The 22,531-nt window shown below is 43.5% G+C and overlaps 1 protein-coding gene across 1 annotated transcript; it reads right to left on the reverse strand.

Annotated features, from left to right (window-relative positions):
- Positions 1–1,287: 1,287 nt before the first annotated feature.
- Positions 1,288–16,539, reverse strand: tmem91 (transmembrane protein 91; the record flags this gene model as incomplete). Its single annotated transcript, XM_083773130.1, has 3 exons — positions 1,288–1,443; positions 6,090–6,242; positions 15,976–16,539. The coding sequence occupies 3 exons, from the start codon at positions 16,537–16,539 to the stop codon at positions 1,288–1,290; spliced, it is 873 nt and encodes a 290-aa protein (XP_083629256.1).
- Positions 16,540–22,531: the final 5,992 nt, after the last annotated feature.

Below are 22,531 nucleotides of genomic sequence, written 5' to 3' on the forward strand. Positions count from 1 at the left end.
ACCAGAGTTGAGAACCAGTTAACTAGCTGGTTAGAATAAGAATACCACACACAAACACCGTCACATCGTCAGCGTATTGCTTGTAGCATTTTGTCCGATCCTCTCCTTAGAAATTCATGACAAAGACGGGCAAACAGAGCCTGTCTATCACGTTATAGAGTTCATGTTAGAGTGCTGACTGTGTGGGTACTTTTTGAGTGGGGGAAAGTATGTCAACTGGGGATTATTGAAAGCAAGGTATCTCACAGACACAGAGTTTGTTGTGCAGTCCCTTCAGTGGCGCCATAATTGGAGGAGAAAATACAATGGTTCTATATTTAGAGGAAAGAGTTGCCTCCCTTCATGTGGAGTGGAATAAGTCATGGAATAATACGTTTACCGCGGCACATTTGTTTGTTCTGTTCTACTCTGGTACGTGCTGAAGAAAAGTCCTCTCCAATCTAGCCCTGGTCCAAGGCTTACAGCGAGTCTCTCTCTGACGCCTTGTGGAAGTACCTTCCACAGCCCTCTGGTCATATTTCCATTCCCGTGCGCTGTTTTTTGTAATACCAGCAAATAAACAAAACGACGTAACCACACCAATAAAGCCTGCTAGAGCTTGGTAAAAGTCTATTCTCGTAACTGGGAAGCGTCTCAGGTCCCCAGTTTCTCTCTAAAATGCACGTTACCGTAGTTAAATTCAGGGTACATTGCGTTATTAAAATGGCACAAAGTGCATTTTAGAGAGACCTCTCAGTCAGAGGGTGCCATGTTGTACCAAAGACACACACACAACACAGACTCCAGGGAAGGTGCATGTCCCTTATGTCTTCCATTTAAGGTTTAGGGTTATGGGCATACTTTTGAAATGTCCACATTGATAATTCTGTCCACCATATTTAGGAAAAAGCACTGTCTTTACAAACGGTTGATACAAAACCCAAAACAAGTCAGAGTAGAGTAAAGGATTATAAGAAACCTTATAGTTGACAAAATGCAGAGAGGATCCAATTCTGTTTTTTTTAGGAGAATGATAGCTATGGGCCTATAAACTTAATTAGTTACAAACAGGAAAATACTGAAATAAGGTCAGTATATTACTTCACAGTCATTCAACGGGTTCAAGGGAGAGAAATTGTGTGAGATCATGGTCTTGTCCCAGGTATCCGTTTAGTGTGTGTGTGTGTGTGTGTGTGTGTGTGTGTGTGTGTGTGTGTGTGTGTGTGTGTGTGTGTGTGTGTGTGTGTGTGTGTGTGTGTGTGTGAGAGAGAGAGGTAGGAAAGGGGGGGGGGGTGTGGGGGCGTGCTTTTATGGTGGTTTTCCAGACAGGTAGGAGATGAGCGCCGCAATAGCACAGATGTACGTAATAATTCCAAACACGATGGACAGCACGGACAGCCACAGAGCCTGGCGGGACGCTGCGTTAGCGCCCTGGAAATCGCCCTCGGCCGACGCCTTGTTGGTCTAACAAACAAAGAGAAGAGAAGAGAATTAACCCATTTTAGCATTACGTTATGCTTTAGCTATTGAAAAATAGCAGATCTACAAGCTCATAGCGCGCCACCGAGTGGCGCGCTACGAGCTTGTAGGTCTGCTATTTTTGAAAAATCGAAGAACGGCTGACATGGAAACATGGCTTTTTCAGAAAACTGTCATTTTCAAACAAACATTTTTAGAATCTGATCTCAGGTCAAAATGGGATAATGACATATCTCTGCCGTCCGGAGGAAAACCTCATAACTCCAAAATGTTCTTTTTTTTTCAGGAAATTAAGAAAACCTTGTGTGTTTAAAACAAAGCCTCATCAAAGTTGGTGTTGTAACTTTGTATATTGTCAATATTACTTCCATGAGAGGGGGAGTTAGTTGCTTTAGCAGACATTTTGAGGGTCCAATGGAGTTAAGAGGTTTTGTCCAAAGCACGTTTTACTACTTTCCGTTGGTTCAATACTTTCGAAACAACACACAGACGTAAAGGGTGTTCAATAGCACTGATTTATGCCACGAAAAAAATAAAATCAAAAACCTAAAAAATGGAGTTACAGTATGTATACCTATTTAACAAAAGCATATTTTTTTAGCTACACTAGTGGTTTTACCTCTAGGCTCTATCTGCCCTCATGTTTTGTTTCCATTTTTTTGATGTTTTTAGTGGTGTGATGATTCTGCTTTTTATTTATTTGCTAAAAATGTGACACGATGGACAACCAGCAAGCATTGTATACATTTTAGTATGTTTATTTATACACGGTATACTGTATAATTGTATATGTACTGTATAGTACATTTTATGTTTACAGTACTATACACAATACAATGTGTGTATACAATGAATGTATACACACAGTACTGTATGTACGACATTGTACGTATACTGTATAACACGTGTGTGCGTGCGTGTGCGCATATGTGTGCACGCTCACTCGCGCATGTGTGTGTGTGTGTGTGTGTGTGTGTGTGTAATACTGTAAGACTTTAGCCATCATTTGTCGCTGCCCTTCCTAGTTAATTTTCCCAGCCACTCTATTCACATTCTAAGCTTATTATCTCAACTAATGCTACCTCACACAGCTGTTTGTCCCTCATTCATCAGGTAATGCTACCTCACACAGCTGTTTGTCCCTCATTCATCAGGTAATGCTACCTCACACAGCTGTTTGTCCCTCATTCATCAGGTAATGTTACCTCACACAGCTGTTTGTCCCTCATTCATCAGGTAATGCTACCTCACACAGCTGTTTGTCCCTCATTCATCAGGTAATGCTACCTCACACAGCTGTTTGTCCCTCATTCATCAGGTAATGCTACCTCACACAGCTGTTTGTCCCTTATTCATCAGGTAATGCTACCTCACACAGCTGTCTGTCCCTCATTCATCAGGTAATGCTACCTCACACAGCTGTCTGTCCCTCATTCATCAACTAATGCTACCTCACACAGCTGTCTGTCCCTCATTCATCAGGTAATGCTACCTCACACAGCTGTCTGTCCCTCATTCATCAGGTAATGCTACCTCACACAGCTGTTTGTCCCTCATTCATCAGGTAATGCTACCTCACACAGCTGTCTGTCCCTCATTCATCAGGTAATGCTACCTCACACAGCTGTTTGTCCCTCATTCATCAGGTAATGCTACCTCACACAGCTGTTTGTCCCTCATTCATCACACAGCTGTTTGTCCCTCATTCATCACACAGCTGTTTGTCCCTCATTCATCACACAGCTGTTTGTCCCTCATTCATCACACAGCTGTTTGTCCCTCATTCATCACACAGCTGTTTGTCCCTCATTCATCACACAGCTGTTTGTCCCTCATTCATCACACAGCTGTTTGTCCCTCATTCATCACACAGCTGTTTGTCCCTCATTCATCACACAGCTGTTTGTCCCTCATTCATCACACAGCTGTTTGTCCCTCATTCATCACACAGCTGTTTGTCCCTCATTCATCACACAGCTGTTTGTCCCTCATTCATCAGCGCCTCCTCCCGTTCTCATCCTGCATCAGGGACGTGTACACATAGACATCAAAGGGGGCTTGCCTCGAGCCCCTGCCCTTTTACAACGGCCCTTTCCAGAACATGAATGCAGCATTTTACTACGGTGAAAGAGATGCAAAATGCCACTCCTTTTCCATGCCATGCCGGGCAGGAGGCAGCATTCAGGAGAATAGCTTTTTTCCGAAGTCTCCTGAACTTGGAAAGCAGCATTTTGCGTTGAACACATTTCTTTAGAAATCCATGTCGTACCTGCAGGTCTCTAAACTCTACCTCCCCCTGGCCATCCGGGGCGGCCTGTTGGGAGGGGAAAGGAACTGGTCGGAATAACGTGTTCCTTCCACGCGCTATACGTCCGGCCGGGGAAACTCTCCCCATGTCAGGTGAAAAGAAGCAGCTTGGACTCCTCATGCATAGAAGGAAGCATGAGGTCAGTCCGCTGCCCCCCCCAGGTTGGCAGAGGATGTGTAGCGCCCAGGATTGCATTAGATAATTGACACTGGGTGAAAAAAATCTGTTACAAAATCGTGGGATAAAAATGTAGGAAAAAAAAAGAGAAATCGATGCCGTTACACACCGCATCTCCAGTAGATAAAGAGTGCTGGGTTTGCGCCCCGAAAATAGCTGATCTACAAGCTCTCAACGCGTCGCAGCGCGACGCGTTGAGAGCTTGTAGATCAGCTATTTTCTCTATTTGTTTTGTCCAAAACTACCCTATAGCTCTTACGGGATTTCAGCCCCTGCCTCTCTTAACACTTGCGTGCTTTATGTTATAATTTAGCTATTGAAAAATAGCAGATCTACAAGCTCATAGCGCACCACCGAGTGCCGCGCTATGAACTTGTAGGTCTGCTGTTTTTGAAAAATCATTAAAATGTGCCTCAAATCTTTCCGAAAATTGTCATGATTTAGAAAACTTTTTTTTTTAAATTTCGACGTCAGACCTGAATGGGTTAACACTCTCTGCACATTCCCTGTCCTGTCGTCTTTGACTCTGACCCCTGGTACAGCTATAGGTAGAGCACTCAGTGCAATTGGAAATCCATCACCTTGGAGCATGCTTGTTATGACTCTAATTAAACGGTCAGAAAGGACATTGATCGGGGACAATAGGGCCTTTTTGCTGCTCACTTTGTGCCTCGTCGGTTAATGGAATTTTCGTCCGCGCCCGCACGTATACAGTACAGGACGCTTATTATTATTATGAGAAGTCTGTTGGCTGTACTCCGGTGGAGTACAGCCGAACACTATACTGTAGCCTCTATCACTGTAACCCACCTGGCTCACCATTATTATTTTCACCACCTTCTGTATACCCATAGAGGTACTATAGTGTGTACACTGCACAGTATAACCCTTGCAAACTACATAACCTAAAGGGATATAGTTCAGTTTTTTTTGTGGCTTTCGCCTTTATTATTATTATTTTTTAATGGAGGGACAGACAGTAAGTAGGCTGACAGGAAATGGGGAGAGAGATGGGGGGGGAGACATGCAGTAAAGGCCGTCGGGATCGGGAGTCGAACCCGCGGCACACTGCCAGACTGGATTACCAGCCAAGGTGCCTGGACCACTGAGCCACGGCCCAGGCCACGTTCCTTTAACTTAAGCTGTATGAAATACTTGCCATTAATATAGTGGTTGCAAAGTCTATTAATTGATTGCCAGAGTGCCGTGGTGGGAGTTCTGCTCTGGTTTTGGTCAATATTAAGTTGTTCCGGTCATTTTGCACTGGGGCCATGCGGTAAAAGTAAATTAATTCACAAAACTAATGTCATTTGTAATGTTGACCTATTTCTAAAATATTAGCGCAACTTTCATTCAACTTTGACCCATCTATCACGGGACTATGTTTTGGTCGTAGTGATATGGACACAAAAAACATAGTTCCGTCAAAAATAAACGAAAGTTGCACTAATATTTTAGAAATAGGTCAACAATACAAATGACGTTAGTTTTGTGGATAAATTTACTTTTACTGCGTGGCCCCCTGTGCCCCCCCCCCCCCCCCCACAAAATGACCGGAACTACTTAATATTGACCAAAACCAGAGCAGAACTCCCACCACAGGACTCGGGCAATCAATGAATACAGTTGCAACCACTATATTAATGGCAAGTATTTCATACAGCCAAAGCCAATCAGTCCAATCTTGTACTCAAGACGCCATCACCTGTTGTGATGGCGTGACATATTGCAGCGAGAGAGGAAAAAAGAGGCAGAACTCACACTTGATTGTCAATACCATCAGAGGATCATCTTCCAACAGAGAATATAAGCTCCATATAGTCAACTCATGGACAACCAATCCTAAAAAAAAAACCTACTACAGGCATACATTATATAACATAAGAGACAATTTATATAATCACCTGACCTTATAATAGGCTACTTACTGTCTGGTACGTTGCCAGTTCAAGAAAGAACTGTGTGTGTGTGTGTGTGTGTGTGTGTGTGTGTGTGTGTGTGTGTGTGTGTGTGTGTGTGTGTGTGTGTGTGTGTGTGTGTGTGTGTGTGTGTGTGTGTGTGTGTGTGTGTGTGTGCGTGCATGTGTGCGGCATGCGCATATACTGTACATATGTGCATACATCATGTGCGTGTGTACTGTACATACCTTCTGGGACAGGTAAAAGGCAGCGATGCCCAGGGGCCAGAAGCAGCAGAGCATGGAGAAGAACGCCAGGCCGAGGTAATCCTGAGGGATCATGAGAGGGAAGTTGCTCTCGCTGTCGGTATCGCTGAAGTCATCGTCACTCGACGACGAGTCCTGGGGGGGGGGGGGGTAACACGGGGGAGACACCGTCACACAGTCAGGGTTTAACGCTGGCAGAGCAGCCATGTTCCTCTCTAACAGAACCAAGATTATGCTTTTATAACTCTGAAAACCCTGAGGCGAAATGGACATAGTGGCCGAATTTGATATTGCAGCCTGGCCCCAAACACATGAACGCGCTGGTCCGTTGACTATCATTGTGCACGTTCACGACGGCAGCACGCTCGTGCGCGTTCGTGCACGTTCAACGGCAGCGCGTTCATGTGTTTGGGGCAAATCCATCCCAGAATGCACTCTGTTCCTACCCGGAAAGAGGAGTGAAATCGCCTCATGAAGCTTTTGAGCAACTTAATGCAAGTGGATGGAAGGAGACCTCGGATGCCGTCTCTATTCATATATACTCTAAGGGGTTAATTCCCCCAGAAGCAAAGATTTGAGTTGAAAACGTTCGCTCTGAAAGAATATATATATTCAAAGATTTGTGTCACATTTTCACGATTTTTCAAAAATAGCAGACCTACAAGCTTGTAGATCTTCTGTTTTTCAATAGCTAAAGTACAACATAATGCTTAAAACACCAAAAGGGGTCCAGAATGGTTTAATTACACTTTTTTTATGCACCACAGAGCATGGACCCTCTTGTAAACAAGTGTGATGCTTTATGGTGTCGGCCACTCACAGTTAACAGTTTTTGTATTGAGTTGTGCTTGAAATGTACTGTAATTCTGCAAACTGTAAATAAATACTTCAATCAATCAATCAATAAAATCAAACATATGGTATATGATTTTAATCAACCACACGAGCCCCTGGCATCCCATTCTTGTCACAGTGTTTACAGACGAAAGGCCTCTCTCCGGTATGGATACGCTGGTGGCGCGTGAGATTGCTTAACATAGTAAAACTCTTGCCACACTGTTTACAACAGAAGGGTCTTTCCACATATGGACACGCTGGTGTGTCCTGAGGATCCATAACTGGCTAAAACTCTTGTCACACTGTTCACATACAAATGGCCTCTCTCCTGTGTGGATACGTTGGTGTGTCTTGAGGCCACCTATCAAACTAAAACTCGCGTCACACTCTTTACAGCTGAACGTTTTTTCTCCAGTGTGGATATGCTGGTGGCGCTTGAGGCTATCTAGCACAGAGAAACTCTTTCCACACTGTTTACAACAGAAGGGCTTTTCTCCAGAGTGGACACGCTGGTGTGTCTTCAGGTTACCAAGGCAACTGAAACTCTTGACACACTGTTTACAGTGAAAAGGTTTTTCTCCAGTGTGGACACGCTGGTGTATCTTCAGGTTACCAAGGCAACTGAAACTCTTGTCACAATGTTTACAGACGAAAGGCCTCTCTCCTGTGTGGACACGCTGTGTGGACACGCTGGTGTACTCTCTCTGTCTCCCTATTATCCTCTCTTCTGTCTCCTTATGGACAATTTATTTATCCTCTCTTTGACTCCCAACATGTCTTCTATCTCCTTCTCTCACGGCACTTGAGCACAGCCGGCTAAAACCCCTGGTCTCTGTGGAATGAAGTGGAATTGAATTTCTTTAATAATTATAATACAGAGCAGAGTTCTGATCTGACCTCACTCGCAACACAACCGGTTGCCGTGCATGCCTGACTACACCGATGTGCGCATGCACCCCTCCATATTTGGGCAAGAATGACGTCATCTATATCACATCACCACCATGCCAATTAGAAATGATGGCAAATTATTGCTCCCTATAACCATATTCACATTTACTGTTTATCAGAGCTTGCAATCGGTACTTTGTGATATCTTTATGCCTGTTTGACCCCGTCTTATAACTGCTTGCAGCTATATTTACTTGTGCAAGCAGAGCGCGCAAGTGATAGTTTTCGTCCAGGACGATGTTTGATGCGCCGTTCCAGTGTATGACTACTTGTGCCTGATACGGCGGTGGTGCCAGATTACATACATGTATACATTACCTTTATTCCTCCCGACACTAAAATCGTCATCATTGAGAGCTAGTTATACCAGTTATACCCTGACGTCATATGTTGGCACGATACATACGCATCAAACGGGGCGCAAAGTAACCACAGTATACCGCTAATCAACTTACAAATGACATAATTATACATAGAGGCATTTCCTTTAATCCACCCGACACTGATCGACTATATACATCACCATCGAAAGCCGTCACTCATGCGTGTATGTTGCTTGTTTGTTGCTAGTGCACAAGCAGAGCGCGCAAGTACTGTCCAGTACTTGCGCGCTCTGTCAAATCTCAGCAGAGAAGCTGAGTTTTGACAGTTTGTCAACAGTACTTGCACGCCCTGCTTGCACACTAGTATGCGGCCTACTTGTGTGTGCAACAAGCAAGTAGGCACTCGACAGAGTGCAGTTCTAGTTTCGATATCGGTTGATACTGATATTGCATTTTTACGGCAGATATTGCAGATACAGATCATGCATCCCTAGTATCATGTATGTAGTAGAGCTGTAGTTCACCTTGACTTGATATGAATTGATATAAATATAAATCGGTTTAGCGGTTTGCGAGATTCACTCTGGACTGGACTCTCCCTCTCTCACACGCACACACACACACACACACACACACACACACACACACACACACACACACACACACACACACACACACACACACACACACACACACACACACACATATTGTCTTTTTAGATTAATATTTGGTGTAACTATAGTACATCTACAACGTGTCACGTTGCAGCACAGCATGAAACTTGTAGATCGGGGCTATACTCTCGGCGAAGAGATTTGGGGTATATAGGGAAAAGAAGAAGGGGATAAAGTATATATACAAGTATATTTAGTTGTGTTGTTTTACGTCCTTCAGAACAATAGGACGACTTTGCTGGTAGCGAGTAAGAGGATATGACTGAATGAGGTTATCCGTAACATGCACACTAAGTTCACTAACCGCGGGCTATTCATGATTCATGCTGTATGTGTGTGTGTGTGTGTGTGTGTGTGTGTGTGTGTGTGTGTGTGTGTGTGTGTGTGTGTGTGTCTGTTTTTAAGGGAAGCGCATATTTAATCTGATGTCCTCTCCTTAGTCTGACCCTGTCGGATTACTTTGAATATTTTCCGTGCAAAAACAATAATTGCGAAAGACGTGCCCCGCAATGACTGTTTCACCTCCCGTGATCTTTCAGTGAATTTCCCACTGTCGACTGAAAAACGCTTTTCTTTGGTCTTTTCATTGGACGCAAAACATCTGCACAAAACATTGTGTTTATTGTCACGATTTGTCACGATCCGAGTTGGCTTTGTCCGCGGCGTATAAACCGTCTTTAAATAAATACTTTTTGAAAAGTCTATGAGGAAAAGGAACGGGAAATTATTTCCTCGGTCCTCATAGGGGGCACGGGGACTCTAGTCTATGCTCTATGCTCTAGTGAGTCTAGTCTATGCTCACGACACTAAACTGTGAAAAGTCTGTTGCAAAGCAGTCGGAAAGTGGGATATGGTGGACTGGACACACCAAAGGCACACAGGAATGAGGGCTCACCCATGTCACCCTGGAGGACATTTTATTTGTACCTTGTGTACAGATACATAACGAGCCGGGTTTGTCCCTATGAGGGCTTGAGAACCTAAGCTTGAGAAGTGAACCAGACGAATGAGGTATACCACGTCTGTCTTTGAGGTCACCCTGTGTGCAATGCATGTTACACTGCCAGAGGAATGAACCCTCACGCCCCATTTATAGTTTGTCAACGGAAATAGAAGGTCTACATTAAGGTCGCAACACGTCACATCATCATGACACACATAGTCAGGATGTGCAGTATGCAATGCAAACACACACACACACACACACACACACACACACACACACACACACACACACACACACACACACACACACACACACACACACACAGTGAAATTAAATGAGGCACCCAGCAGCAGCACACAGATATAGCCTCAGCATTATTCATAATATTTCAATAAACACACTGTATTTGTCATGATATGTCTGTTGTGTACTTGTATTTTGTAGTGATGTCTTAGTGTTTCCTGTTTTCTCTAGTTACTATTTCCTGTGTTGTCTCACCTCCCTGTGATTACTAGCTTTCTCCACCTGTGTCCTGTTAGTCTCCCAGCCTATCCCAGTGTTGATTGTTAGTTCTGTTCACCTGTGTATTGTTTTCCCTGTGTCTACTTATATACCCTCAGTTCCTTGTGTTGAATGTGTTCCCTGCTTGAATATAGTTTATGTTATGGTGTGTCCAGCCCATGTATGTCCTGTGTTGGTATTGGTAAATAAATCGTCATTTAAACTTCACCTGCCTGCCTTCCTGTGGTTCTTCATTTCGGTCCAACACCTGTCTCATACCGTGACAGTATTGTAGATCGGCTATTTTCAAAAGGCCAAAATGTATAGGGTTGAAGTGGTTAATGTATGTTTTCTAGTCAAAATTAAAATCTCCAAAGTAACTAAAGTTTTCAAATAATTGCAGCGGAGTAAAAGTACAAATTGTGGCTCTGAGATCTGAGTAGAAGTACAAGTACTGAAAATTGGAAATACTCAAGTGAAGTACAAATACCTCACACGGTACACAGTACAGTACTAAAGTAAAAAGTACTTTCCACCATTGATTGAGAGGACCAGACAGTTGTCCACACTCCACAGAGACGACAAGGCCAGACGAGATGACATGCAGTTAAAGTGCTTATTTGATTTTAATTGATTAGATTTGTGTGATTTGATTAGATGTATTAGACGTTATGTGCTTCTCACAGGAACTAATAAAACCACCAGTGTGGTCCTTGGGTCCTTGGGGACAAACCAGGGTCAGATGCTACAGCCTTGGTAGTTATAATGCCCTGGTGGGTGAATCACCAGGGCATCCTAAACAATGGGATCTTCTATACCAGTGTTGTTTTTGGCAGCAAATTTCTATTTTAGTTTTAGTCAGTCTGTTGAATATAGTTTTCATTTAGTTTCAATTACATTTTAGTCACCTGCTGGATTGAACGCTTTAGTGTTTAGTTTTAGTCGACTAAATATCATAAGATTTTAGTCGACTAAATCTACAGTTGATTTGGTCGACTAAAATTAATTTTAGCAGGGGCTTGTTGCCGTAATGACTGATTTTACACTTGCTGAAAATAGCCGATCTACAAGCTCACGAAGTGTCGCACTGCGACTCATTGTGAGCTTGTAATCTGCAATTTTCAGCATGCAACCAAGTGTAAAATGACTTATACTGGATCTCTTGTCCGCTAGTCCCTTCCTAACATTTTAGTCTAGTTTTTATTTGTTGACAAAATTGTCAATATATTTAGTCTTAGTTTTAGTCTATGGCCATGGCTTATAGTTTTTATTTAGTTTCCATTTCGTTTTCGTCAGTGAAAAAAGGTAGTCGACGAACATTTTTGCGTCTTCGTTTTTAGTCGACGAAATCAACACAGCTTCCTCCCCAGGGTTCCAGTACCATATGGAGTCATAGAACAGGTATTTGGACCGTTTAGTGGTCTATAGATGACATAGTAAGGGAGTTTTAGTATGTAGTTGTAGCTTTAGCCTGGCTGCTATAGTAACTACAACCCATTCTTCAAATCTCTGATGCACCAGTGTGTCCTGGAGAAAGTTAAAACAAAGTAAGGATTTTCTTCTTTGATCATACTCAGGGAAATCCATTCCACACTTAAAGAGCGTTACATGAAATTAATCAGACGTATTCCAGAACATACAGAAACAAATAGCACAGGCGTGGTTGTAAATGAACACCTACGTGCTCATGCAGGCAGTCATTTTAAGTCCCTCGCAATGAGAACAGCATGAACTATAAGCTCCTTATTAAAAAGCATTCTAAGGCTCATTCCTTCAGACACTGCGACTTACAATAAGTGCTATATTCTCTAACACGATTCTTCCTATAGTGCTCTTCCTCTCTAATCTGGTATTCCTTTCGGGGCTATACTGTATGTGGGCAGAATCTTTCCACAAGATAATACTGTTGTTCACAAGGAAAATAGTCTGTATAAAAACATGGAGTGGATCTAAACATGTGTGGGTGCTTGTAAGATGAAGTATAGACATGTTACGTAATGGTTGAAAAGTTCAATTCCGAGGTCTTTTCCATTCCATCCATTCCATGTGCGTGTGTCAATGAACTCTTTGACATATCCCGATATGATATCCAACAACATGGACCACCTAACTGTGATCAGTGGTGGAAAGTAACTAAGTACTTTTACTTAAGTACTGTACTTTTTTGAGGTATTGTACTTTACTTGAGTATTTCCAATGTCCAATACTTTTACTTTGGAGATTTTAATTTTGATTAGTAAACATACATTAACCACTTCAACTCTATACATACCTATATATATATATATATATATATATATATATATAATATATGGTTTCTGCACGACAGCAGAGATGTGATTGGTTCCCGTCCGCAGCCCATATATAAAATCGAGTTGGAGTGAAATTGAACACATATAGCTTAGCTCTTTCCTATATGTTTCGGACATGCTCACTCCACACGCAACAACCAGATAAAGTAAGGTCTCCTCTCTAAACCCCATATTAAAGTCTAAATCAGGTTATGGCATGCTTTCAGTCACAATAATGGTCCCACTCTGTATAATTCTATACCAGTTGATCTTCTGAGGTCTGCTACAACACTGTCCTATTTCAAAGCAGACTAAAACGCCTATCTATTTCCACAAGCCATAGGTTTGAAGTGTGCAGTTTCACTTTTTTTTTTTTTCATTCTTATGTTATGTAATCATGTGTATTTTGTGTCATTGTTGAATTTAGTTTTTATTTTGAAGCACATTGAGTGAATACATTTGACTTGACTAAAATGAACTGCTGCCCTAGAGACCAAAGAGGTATTTTTGTTCATTCAGTCCCTTTATAATTGTTTCAGATCACCATCAAGGTGGCAGATACTGACAAAGAAGGTTAACATAACTGCTGCTAATAAGAATGCATTCCTTGTCAACTTGAATGGTTAAATAATCAGGTTGGGTTTCAACAATCCAATGAAGTCTTGACATCTCCTGTGTGTAACAGTATATCCACAGCACCTGAATCCATTTTGTGTTGAATTGTAATTACAGCAATAAGCCAAATGAACTAATTAACAATAATGGCCACTTTTGTATAAGCCTATAATGGACATTTTGATGATGCAGCCAAGCACGTTCAGATATTCCACTCCATATTTGGGCATGGTTCTAGCCTGATTCGACCGCCATTGACTTGTTGCGACTGAAGGTCACACTATGAAAACGTACGTGTGACGTCCCTGCCCCCTCTGCCTCTGCACAGTAGGCTGTCTGGCAGCCTGGGTGATTAGGGCAGAGTGGAGCAGGCCGTCATGAGGCCAACTGTGTACACCTGAGTGGGGTGTGGTCTGGGAGAGTATATAAGGGCCTCTCCTTCCATGCTCTCAAGCCAGCTCTCTTACCTTCCTTTCAAGCAGTTGCACCCCTTCTACAACACTCACACACAGCACACTCCATACATCCATACACTGCATGGTACATGACTGATTACTGACATTGTCACATCTCATACCAGTTTATTTGATGATTGCTTAACTTATTTTAATTTAGAATAATAAATAATATAATATAAAAGGTTTGCCTTGTGTGTGGACTCCCTTTTTGTCATGTATTGCCCTAGAGTGCATGACAGACGCTGGTGCATAACTAATCGGGGGCTTTTAGGCCAACAACCCCACAATTTAATTTCCCAAACAGCATGCAGAGGCTCCAGGTCGATGAACATTCATCAACTTTGCCATAAAGTAGGCCTATACTTGTCTTACACTCAAGGACAAATTAGCCATTGGGGCCGCGCAGTACTAGGTTTGACACACTGAAAAGGACTCCTAGGGGTCCTTCATAGGCTGTTGATGTATACAAATTTAGGTCAAAAACATGATAAAACATGTTAAAAAAAACAAAAAAAACGCGCTATGGGGGCCCTGCAAACATTACCGGCCCAGGGGCCCTCGTGGGGGTTAATCCGTCCCTGCTTTTAATGTTGTTAATGTAACTGTTCAGTGCTTGTTGCCATGGTGATTGACTGTACCTCGTTTGTCAGTTTGGCCATATGTGACCAGATTTGACTGAGAGCCTGCCATCGCGCAAACCAAAATGAGTTAATATACATATGAAGACTCTTCACACTCTTCATACACATCGAGCATGTCTGAAATAACAAGTCGCTGTTTGCTGCAAGACATTACACAATATGTCAATTTGAAGCAATGATTCCCTGCTTTCATATGACATAAAAAAAAATGAAAAAAAAAAAAAAATCCAATGGCAGTCCCTCAGTCACATATAGTCACTTAGTCATTTAGTCACGTATAGTAAAGTAATAAAAGGTATTTTGTTTGGTGTTGGCGCTTCTGTTGTGAGTGATTGTAGTAGTACATAATGGGCCGTGCCATACTGCACCCCAGGGTTTGATTTGTTGGGGGTTCTTTACCCTGAAGAAGGCAACCTGTTTGTCGAAACTTTGGTAAATAAAAAGTATTTTGGCATTCGGGACTATACGAGTTGTGCGACCTCTCCTTTCTATTTGAAAGCTTTCTATACATAAATTAAATGATGCTGGGAGTCTGGACGAATACCAGACGAGTCGCCCCTTTACCAACTCGCCCGGGGCGTACAGCCGGCGGAACTGGCCTGGTATTCCTAAAGTAACCTAAGTAAATGATGCTTAAACGGTTAAACCTAACCTTATTCCTAACCTTAACCTCAGTAAAACTATGCCTAAACCTAACCCTATTCCTAAACTTAACTCCAGTAAAATGATGCCTAAAGGGCAGTCCATACTGTCTCCGACCATCAAACTTTTCGTCGGAAAGCTCCGATACAACTACAACATGACGTCACTCGCAACTTCTGAAACGCATTCCTCCGAATGTTTGTTCTGAAAGCTGCACTCCCAGATGTTGTGACTCGCCGAACTCTACTTCGGAGAAAAAATTTAAGTCTGATCTTTTCCGATGAAAAGTTCGGTGGTCGGAGACAGTATGGACTGCGCCCTTGACCCTAAACTTATTTCTAACCTTATTCTCAGTAAAAAAATAAATAAAAAAGAAATACAAGAACCCGCCGCACCGAGCTGTCGGCGTGAGGTCGGCGGGGAAAAAGCTGGGGGCGGGATGGAATTGGGGCGACCGGGACCTGTTATACCTGTCATGGTCTGTCGCTCTACAGACCATGTCTCCACATCAGCCACTCCCATTCTCCATTCCCTCTCTCAGTCCTTGTCACACACCTGTTTCCGCCCCCACTCCAGCCCATTCCACACCTGAGAACACTTCTGCAATCACCCTGCTCCCTATAAGACTGGACTCATTTCACAAACACACTGTCAGTACATACTTCCCTGTTCCAGTGTTCTGCCTTGGACTCCTCGTGTGTGTTTTTGGGCTTCTAAGAGGTATTTGTGTTTTGCATAGCTTTAAAGCTTTTGGACTCTTGCTTTTTAAAGTATTGCATTTTTTGGAATTCCTAGTTTACTCCTTGCATTTCCCTATTTTTGTTGTAAACTATTTCTGCCTTAATAAATAAGTTTATTTGATACATCTTCTGCTTTTGGCTCTGCAATTGGGTTCAGTCATTCCTGCAAACCATGACAAAACCGTCTGGACCCCCTGCCACGCAGCACGGTGTGGCGCATGCACGCACGGCCCCCGCCGGCCGGCTTACCTCAAAGTCCGGCAGCAGGTCGTCCTCGTCGTCCATGCTGCAGTAGGACCCCGCGCTGTGCAAGTCCTGCTGCGCCGCCTCGGCCAGCAGCTTCCTCTCCAGCGTGGAGCCCGGGCGGATGTCCACAAACGTGGTCTCCAGGTAGTCCTTATTGCTCTGCAGCAGGGAGTCCGCTGCTGCTGCTGTGTGGTGGTGGTGTTGGTGGTGGTGGTGGGGGGGCCCCCATGTGATGGGGGGGGGGCCCCCCCCGGGGTAGAAGGACTCCAGCGTGCGCGGTAAGGCGCAGGGATCCAGAACTTGCTGCTGGGGTGGGCCTCCGCAGTAGGTGCCACCGCCGCCGCCCCACGGCAGCGGAGGGTAGGCCCTGTCCTCCTCGCACCGCACCAAGATGCCCTTGAACAGGCCCGGCGGAGGAGCACCGCCGCCCACTGGCCCTGCAGCGCCGGCTACGTGGCGCGGCGGCGGCGGCGGCACTCGCCCCACCCCGCTGTTTTTGGGGCTGTTGTTGTTGTCCTGTTGTCCCTCCGCCAGCAGAGGGTGCTCCAACTCGTCCAGGTTCTCCATGCAAACGCACCCCGACTACGGTAACGCCAGCTGCTGCATCGGCAGCCAAAAAAAGCAATCGTTATAGGGGGAGCCTATATATATATACGACGAGTTAATCTCCCCCTTAAAGAGCCACGACCGCTTTGGAATCTTTTTTTACACAAAAGCGGCTGCTGCGCCGGCCTTTGTCGCGCCGCGGCGATAATCTGCCCTTAATCCTATTCGTTTAATTTCGCTCTTATTATTATAGGCCTTGTTCTCGAGCTCAACAAGGACACATGCCAGGATCATTGTGGTAGTGATGCCCTTCGCTCCGTCAGTGCCACAGCTCGAGTGATGGACGGGTGCCGGAGAGACGTAAGCGAGACGTAGGCGAGACCTAGGCTCCTGCGGGGCCTGTTGTCTCCGAGCTTACTTTTCTCTTCATGTGCCACAAGTTATCTGTGTCACAGTCGACGACGTGGCACCTTTGTGTCTCCCATTTCACCTGCTCGCCGCATGTGAGTCGTGGTGGTTCATGAATAATGTCGAATGCGCACTCCCCTCTCGCGTTTGACGTGGAAATGTAAATGAATGACGGTTCTGGGTGTTGATTAGCACGGGTTATATGAAAAGGGGTTGTGAAAAATGTTTTGGCTTTCCAGAATCAATCCTTTATCCTTTTATACGCGATGCCGTGGGGTTACGGTTGAATGTTTTCCACTTCTGACATCCCTTTCAAGTATTAAAAAAAGAAATGACTCTGTGGTCTGGAAACAATAATTGTGATCGGGAAAGAAAAATCACAGAGAAGATTGAGATTAACTTTTTCTCAGCCTCAAATTAAGTGTACAAAAAAAGGACACACTATAAAAACCAAACCAAAAATGTATAGGGCTGCATCTGCTATAGCTCTAATAGCAGCAGCATTGATCTATATGTATCCACCTAAGAAAGCAGAGAGGAGGAGATCCAGAGTTTGAAAGCAAACAAACATGTGCTTCTGCAGACAGTATAAACTGCGACCGTGAGTGTTCCGAATCTGTTGTTTGGCTGACTGGTAATTGATTTATGTTTGTGAGTCCACAGCATCTATATTCTCCCTCTCCTCTCGACAGCAGTCAGCAGTCAGCAGTCTCCGGCAGAACTCCTGCGGGACGTGTATTCTTAAAGTTGCCGTGAGGTCCGTTCTCATTCGGGGTTTTTTTACTGAGGTGCAGTCCAGCAGTCGGGTGACAGCGCGAGTCCGCTGGGCTGCACTGGTACAGTACTGGTACAGTGCTGCCAAGAGAGAGAGAGAGAGAGAGAGAGAGAAGGTCACACACAATAATAGTTAGACTCTGCAGTTCTGTCCACAGAAGATGGAAGTGCCTGTTAAGACATATAGAGCGTCGCAGTCCCGCCAACTTTCATGACGACGCCAGGCAGAGGAAATGAATCCCAATGCATTTTTCCCCATAGACATTTCAAAAGGTATTCATTTAAAGACGGTTACTACGCCGCGGACAAAGCCAACTCGAGTCGTGACGACTCATGACAACAAACACAATATTTTGGACCAAACTAATAATTACAAAGAAGAAAAACAACAAAAAAAGTGCAGTTTTTTTCTTCTTTCTAATTATTTTTTCGGCCCAATTTATTTGTGTTTGTTGTCATGATTTGTCACGACAAGAGTTGGCTTTGTCCGCGGCGTAAACGTCTTTAAATGAATACTTTTTTAAATGTCTATGAGGAAAATGAAAGGAGAATCATTTCCTGGGCCCTGGTGTATATATATATATAGTGTTGGGAATTAACCGATGACATGACGTAATGGAGTTTAGTTAGTTGAAATGTCATGATTGAGCAACCTGCTCAGTCATTTGAAACGCTCTGGAAGAAAGGCTTAATGTCAATGTACGTAAGTATGTAGAGTCCCTTAACGTCACCATCTTGTAAAATGACTATGTAGGGTGACAAGATGTCCCCCTTTGTGTGAGACAGTCCCTCATTTCCAAGACTTTTTACAGGCATCCCACAACAAAATTGAGACCCTGTCCCACATTGTGACTGGCAGGCGTCAGTGTTCAAATGTCCTAATAGCTATAGTCCCCTGATAGTTAGCGTTCTAATCTGTTGTAAAGCTCTCTCGTTGTCTCTTTTCCTCCAAGATGTGTTTTTATTAAGCCTGTTAAAATAACATGAGAAATATCCCCTGGGCTACAGTATCAAGTCGGCCATACCACCCGTGACGATAATTATCATTTTAGAGCAAAATGTGAGATGCCAGAGAGATTTAATAACAAAATGACAAGCAATATTAGGCCCATGGTCGAATATGACATCAAGGCATTTGGCAGTTGGCGTTGGCTAGACCTCTCTCTCGTATAGCAACTAACAAATTGCAACTTAAGTAATGCGTTGATAACCCCGTCCTTTCCCACTTGTCCCACACAAGCGATACTCAAAAGAACAGTTTGGATCTGATATATTCATATTGTTTCTGGACACTAGGACAATGCTAGTATAAACGTGTACACACGCGCGCACGCAGTTGCGCATGCACGCGTGCACACACACACACGCACACGCACACGCACACGCACACGCACACACACACACACAGGGAGGTGAGGTAAACGTCACAGTAACATAAGGGCTATGCATTTCAATGGAAAAGTACAGTCTTGCGTTGCCAGACTGTTGCCTCTCGCAATTTTCAAATGCTATATATATATACTATTAGCATTCGTAGATTGTGGAATTATAGTTGTCTGGCTACGCGAGACTAATGGAAAAGTGCAGCCAAGTGCACTTAATATCTGGCAAGAGCCTGTGGGAATGACAGGCCTGACTCACTGCCACAGAGAGCCTACAGCACCGGGTCCTGTTGGTATGGAACCAAAATGTTCTCTGCAGTGCAGGCGTGCAGACAGACAGACAGGCAGGCAGACAGACAGGCAGGCAGACAGACAGACAGACAGACAGACAGACAGACAGACAGGTTTGCTGAGATATAACCGTTTATACTTTAACCCCATTTACACATGTTGGCAGTTTCCTTTTTAATTTAATAAAGGCGTTCCACATTTGTTTTACTTTGAGTGCCCGGGTCCTCTCTTTTTATCCATGTCTTGATCCCGTTTCTGATCCGTGTGAGCACCTTTTTATCATTATCACGGATTCACGTTGTGCTATACCTTTTTATCATTATCACGTTGTGCTATACCTTTTTATCATTATCACGTTGTGCTATACCTTTTTATCATTATCACGTTGTGCTATACCTTTTTATCATTATCACGTTGTGCTATACCTTTTTATCATTATCACGTTATATCTCCGTTGAGCACCATGGTTAGTTCCTCTTTTTCTCAGTCTGATCTCTGATTGGTGTTTGAGGTATAGGTAACCCAGTGCGGCTACATTCCCGCATGCAACAATTCTATGATTCTAATAAGTCTCCCTCATCTGACAGCATACCACAGTAAAGCTACAGTGAGGGTCCTGAACAGTGTTGTTTTTGGCAGCAAATTTTGATTTTAGTCTCTTCAAATAGTTTTCATTTAGTTTTAGTCACATGTTAGTCACCTGGAATGTTTTAGTGTTAGTCTAGTTTTAGTCGACTAAATCTATAGTTGATTTAGTCAAACAAAATGTGTTTTGGCGGGCCTTGATGCCGTCGTAATGACAGTTTTTTTCACTTGCTGAAAATAGTCGATCTACAAGCCCACAACACGTCGCTGTCACAGTCTGTGACTTGTGTTATGTTTTCTTGGGTACCCTGTTTCATGGTTTTAGTTAGTGTTTTACCTTGTTACTGTGATGTTGTACTCTGTATTTTTCCTTGTTTCTTAGTTGCAGTTTTGCTTTACACTGTGAACCGTTATTTTGTAGTCTTGTTTTGTGCCTTCCTGTCTGCCCCTGTAGTTCTGTTCCTGTCTTGTCTCACTAGTCCTGTGATTGTCAGTGTTTCCACCTGTGTCCCCTTAGTTCCCCAGCCTATCCCAGTGTTGATTGTCAGTGGTGTTCACCTGTGTCTAGTTATCCCATGTCTATAAGTTTGCCCTTGTGTGTTCAGTTCCTTGTTCGTTCGTAAAATGTTGTCAGTGGTTTGTTGTTCCTGGTGATTTTCCATGTTCCTAGTGTTTTGCCTTGCTCCTAGTGTTTTCCTCGTGCTCCAGTGTATGTACCTGCCTTTGTCTGCACTTGGGTCCAACACCTGCCTGTCCTGAACTGTGACAGACGCGTTGTGGGCTTGTAGATCGTCTATACTGGATCTCTTGTCCACTAGTCCCTTCCTAACATTTTAATCTAGTTTTTATTTGTTGACAATTCTCAGTATATTTAGTCTTAGTTTTAGCTTAGTTTTTTATTTAGTTTCCATTTAGTTTTCGTCAGTGGAAAAAGGTAGTAGACGGACAGTTTTCGTCCTAGCTTTAATCGACGAAATCAACACTGATCCTGAATCATATAATATATAGCTTTCGGTTGAGAAAGTCATGTTCATCAGCTCTATCAATTCAGCTCCAAAACTGCAAACACAGCACCGCGCGGTCTCCAAGCACTTAACAGATCATAGGCGGCCTTGAACACTGGACACAGTAGCTACACTGTAAGTCAGTATAGCCAGAAATCTTCAGGGAATTCACGCAGACATGCACACATACTGTACACGCACGCACGCACGCACGCGCACACACACACACACACACACACACACACACACACACACACACACACACACACACACACACACACACACACACACACACGCACAACATATAACAAAACATGCGGCTGTATAACATTAAAGGACCACTTCACCACTTTTCAACCTATATCTTCATATAATCGGTCCTCACTAATGGTCATGATAAAATGCCGCATTTTTTTCTACCCGGTCTGTGTCTCCTTGGGAGGGCAGTGGGCAGTTCAGAAACCTGTCCACCAGTGACATCATCGATGGGGAATCCAAGCTAATACAAACGGCAGGCTTTCTATTCCTGAAAGGTTGCAATGCGATAAAGGAAGCCATCGTTTTGGAAAGAAATCAGAATCTGCCTATAACGATGATGTCACTGGTGGACGGAAGTAGGAAAAAATGGTTTTATTTTATCAGGAACATTAGTGAGGACCTATTATATATGAATATAAGTTGAAAAGTGGTGAAGTGGTCCTTTAATATAATAGCATACCGGTATCTAGATTGATCAACGGCAAGATTACACGGAGCGTGCGAGAGAAACATTAATGTATGCTGTACTGTAATGGTCTCACATTGCAGGTGAGCTTAGCTTATAGGCAGGCTATCCATTCCGTACACATTAGGATGAACTTCATGGGAAGTTGTATAAAGGCAGTTTCGGGAGAAGAGACCTCCTTCAGCTTGACCTTAACCACTTCTCCCTCATTATCAACAACTCCTCCCTCATTATCAACAACTCCTCCCTCCTTATCCAACTCACCTGCCTTACATTATCACCCAGCCAATCCCCTGGATGCAATCACCACAGTATAAATACACCTGCGATCTCTCAACCAAGTTGTTTGTTTGTTGTTTGTTGTTAAATCCATAAAAAAGTACCACACAACTGAAAAGTATCGCGACTGTGACCGCAAGTTAGAAACGTGTGTGGCTATAACGATGCACAGCTGTTTACAATGCGATGCAAAATTAACAGCGGGGGTTTTGCTTTAGGTCTGGATAGATGAATTGCACAGGTTTCTCAAGCTTTTTTGGACTGGAACGTATGACACGAGCAAAACCTTTGTGAAATGTAAATGGAAGGCTGTTACTCCACTTAAAACAACGGGTCTGGGAAGGGAGTGCATTGCAGGAACCAGTATTCCTCAACATCCCGCCTGCCAATCGCTGTGCTTTTTTTTGTTGCGTTAATGCGATAAAAAAATGAGTGCCGTTAATAAGGTGTTGCGTTAACGCATTAATAATGCGTTAACTTTGACAGCATTAAAAATTATCAATCAATCAATCAAATGTTCATTAACCCATTTTGGGCGGGAACCCCTTTTGGTGTTGCATTATGTT

The sequence above is a fragment of the Protomyctophum parallelum genome (genome assembly GCF_964188405.1).
Source record: "Protomyctophum parallelum genome assembly, chromosome: 9".
Taxonomy (NCBI): Eukaryota; Metazoa; Chordata; class Actinopteri; order Myctophiformes; family Myctophidae; genus Protomyctophum; species Protomyctophum parallelum.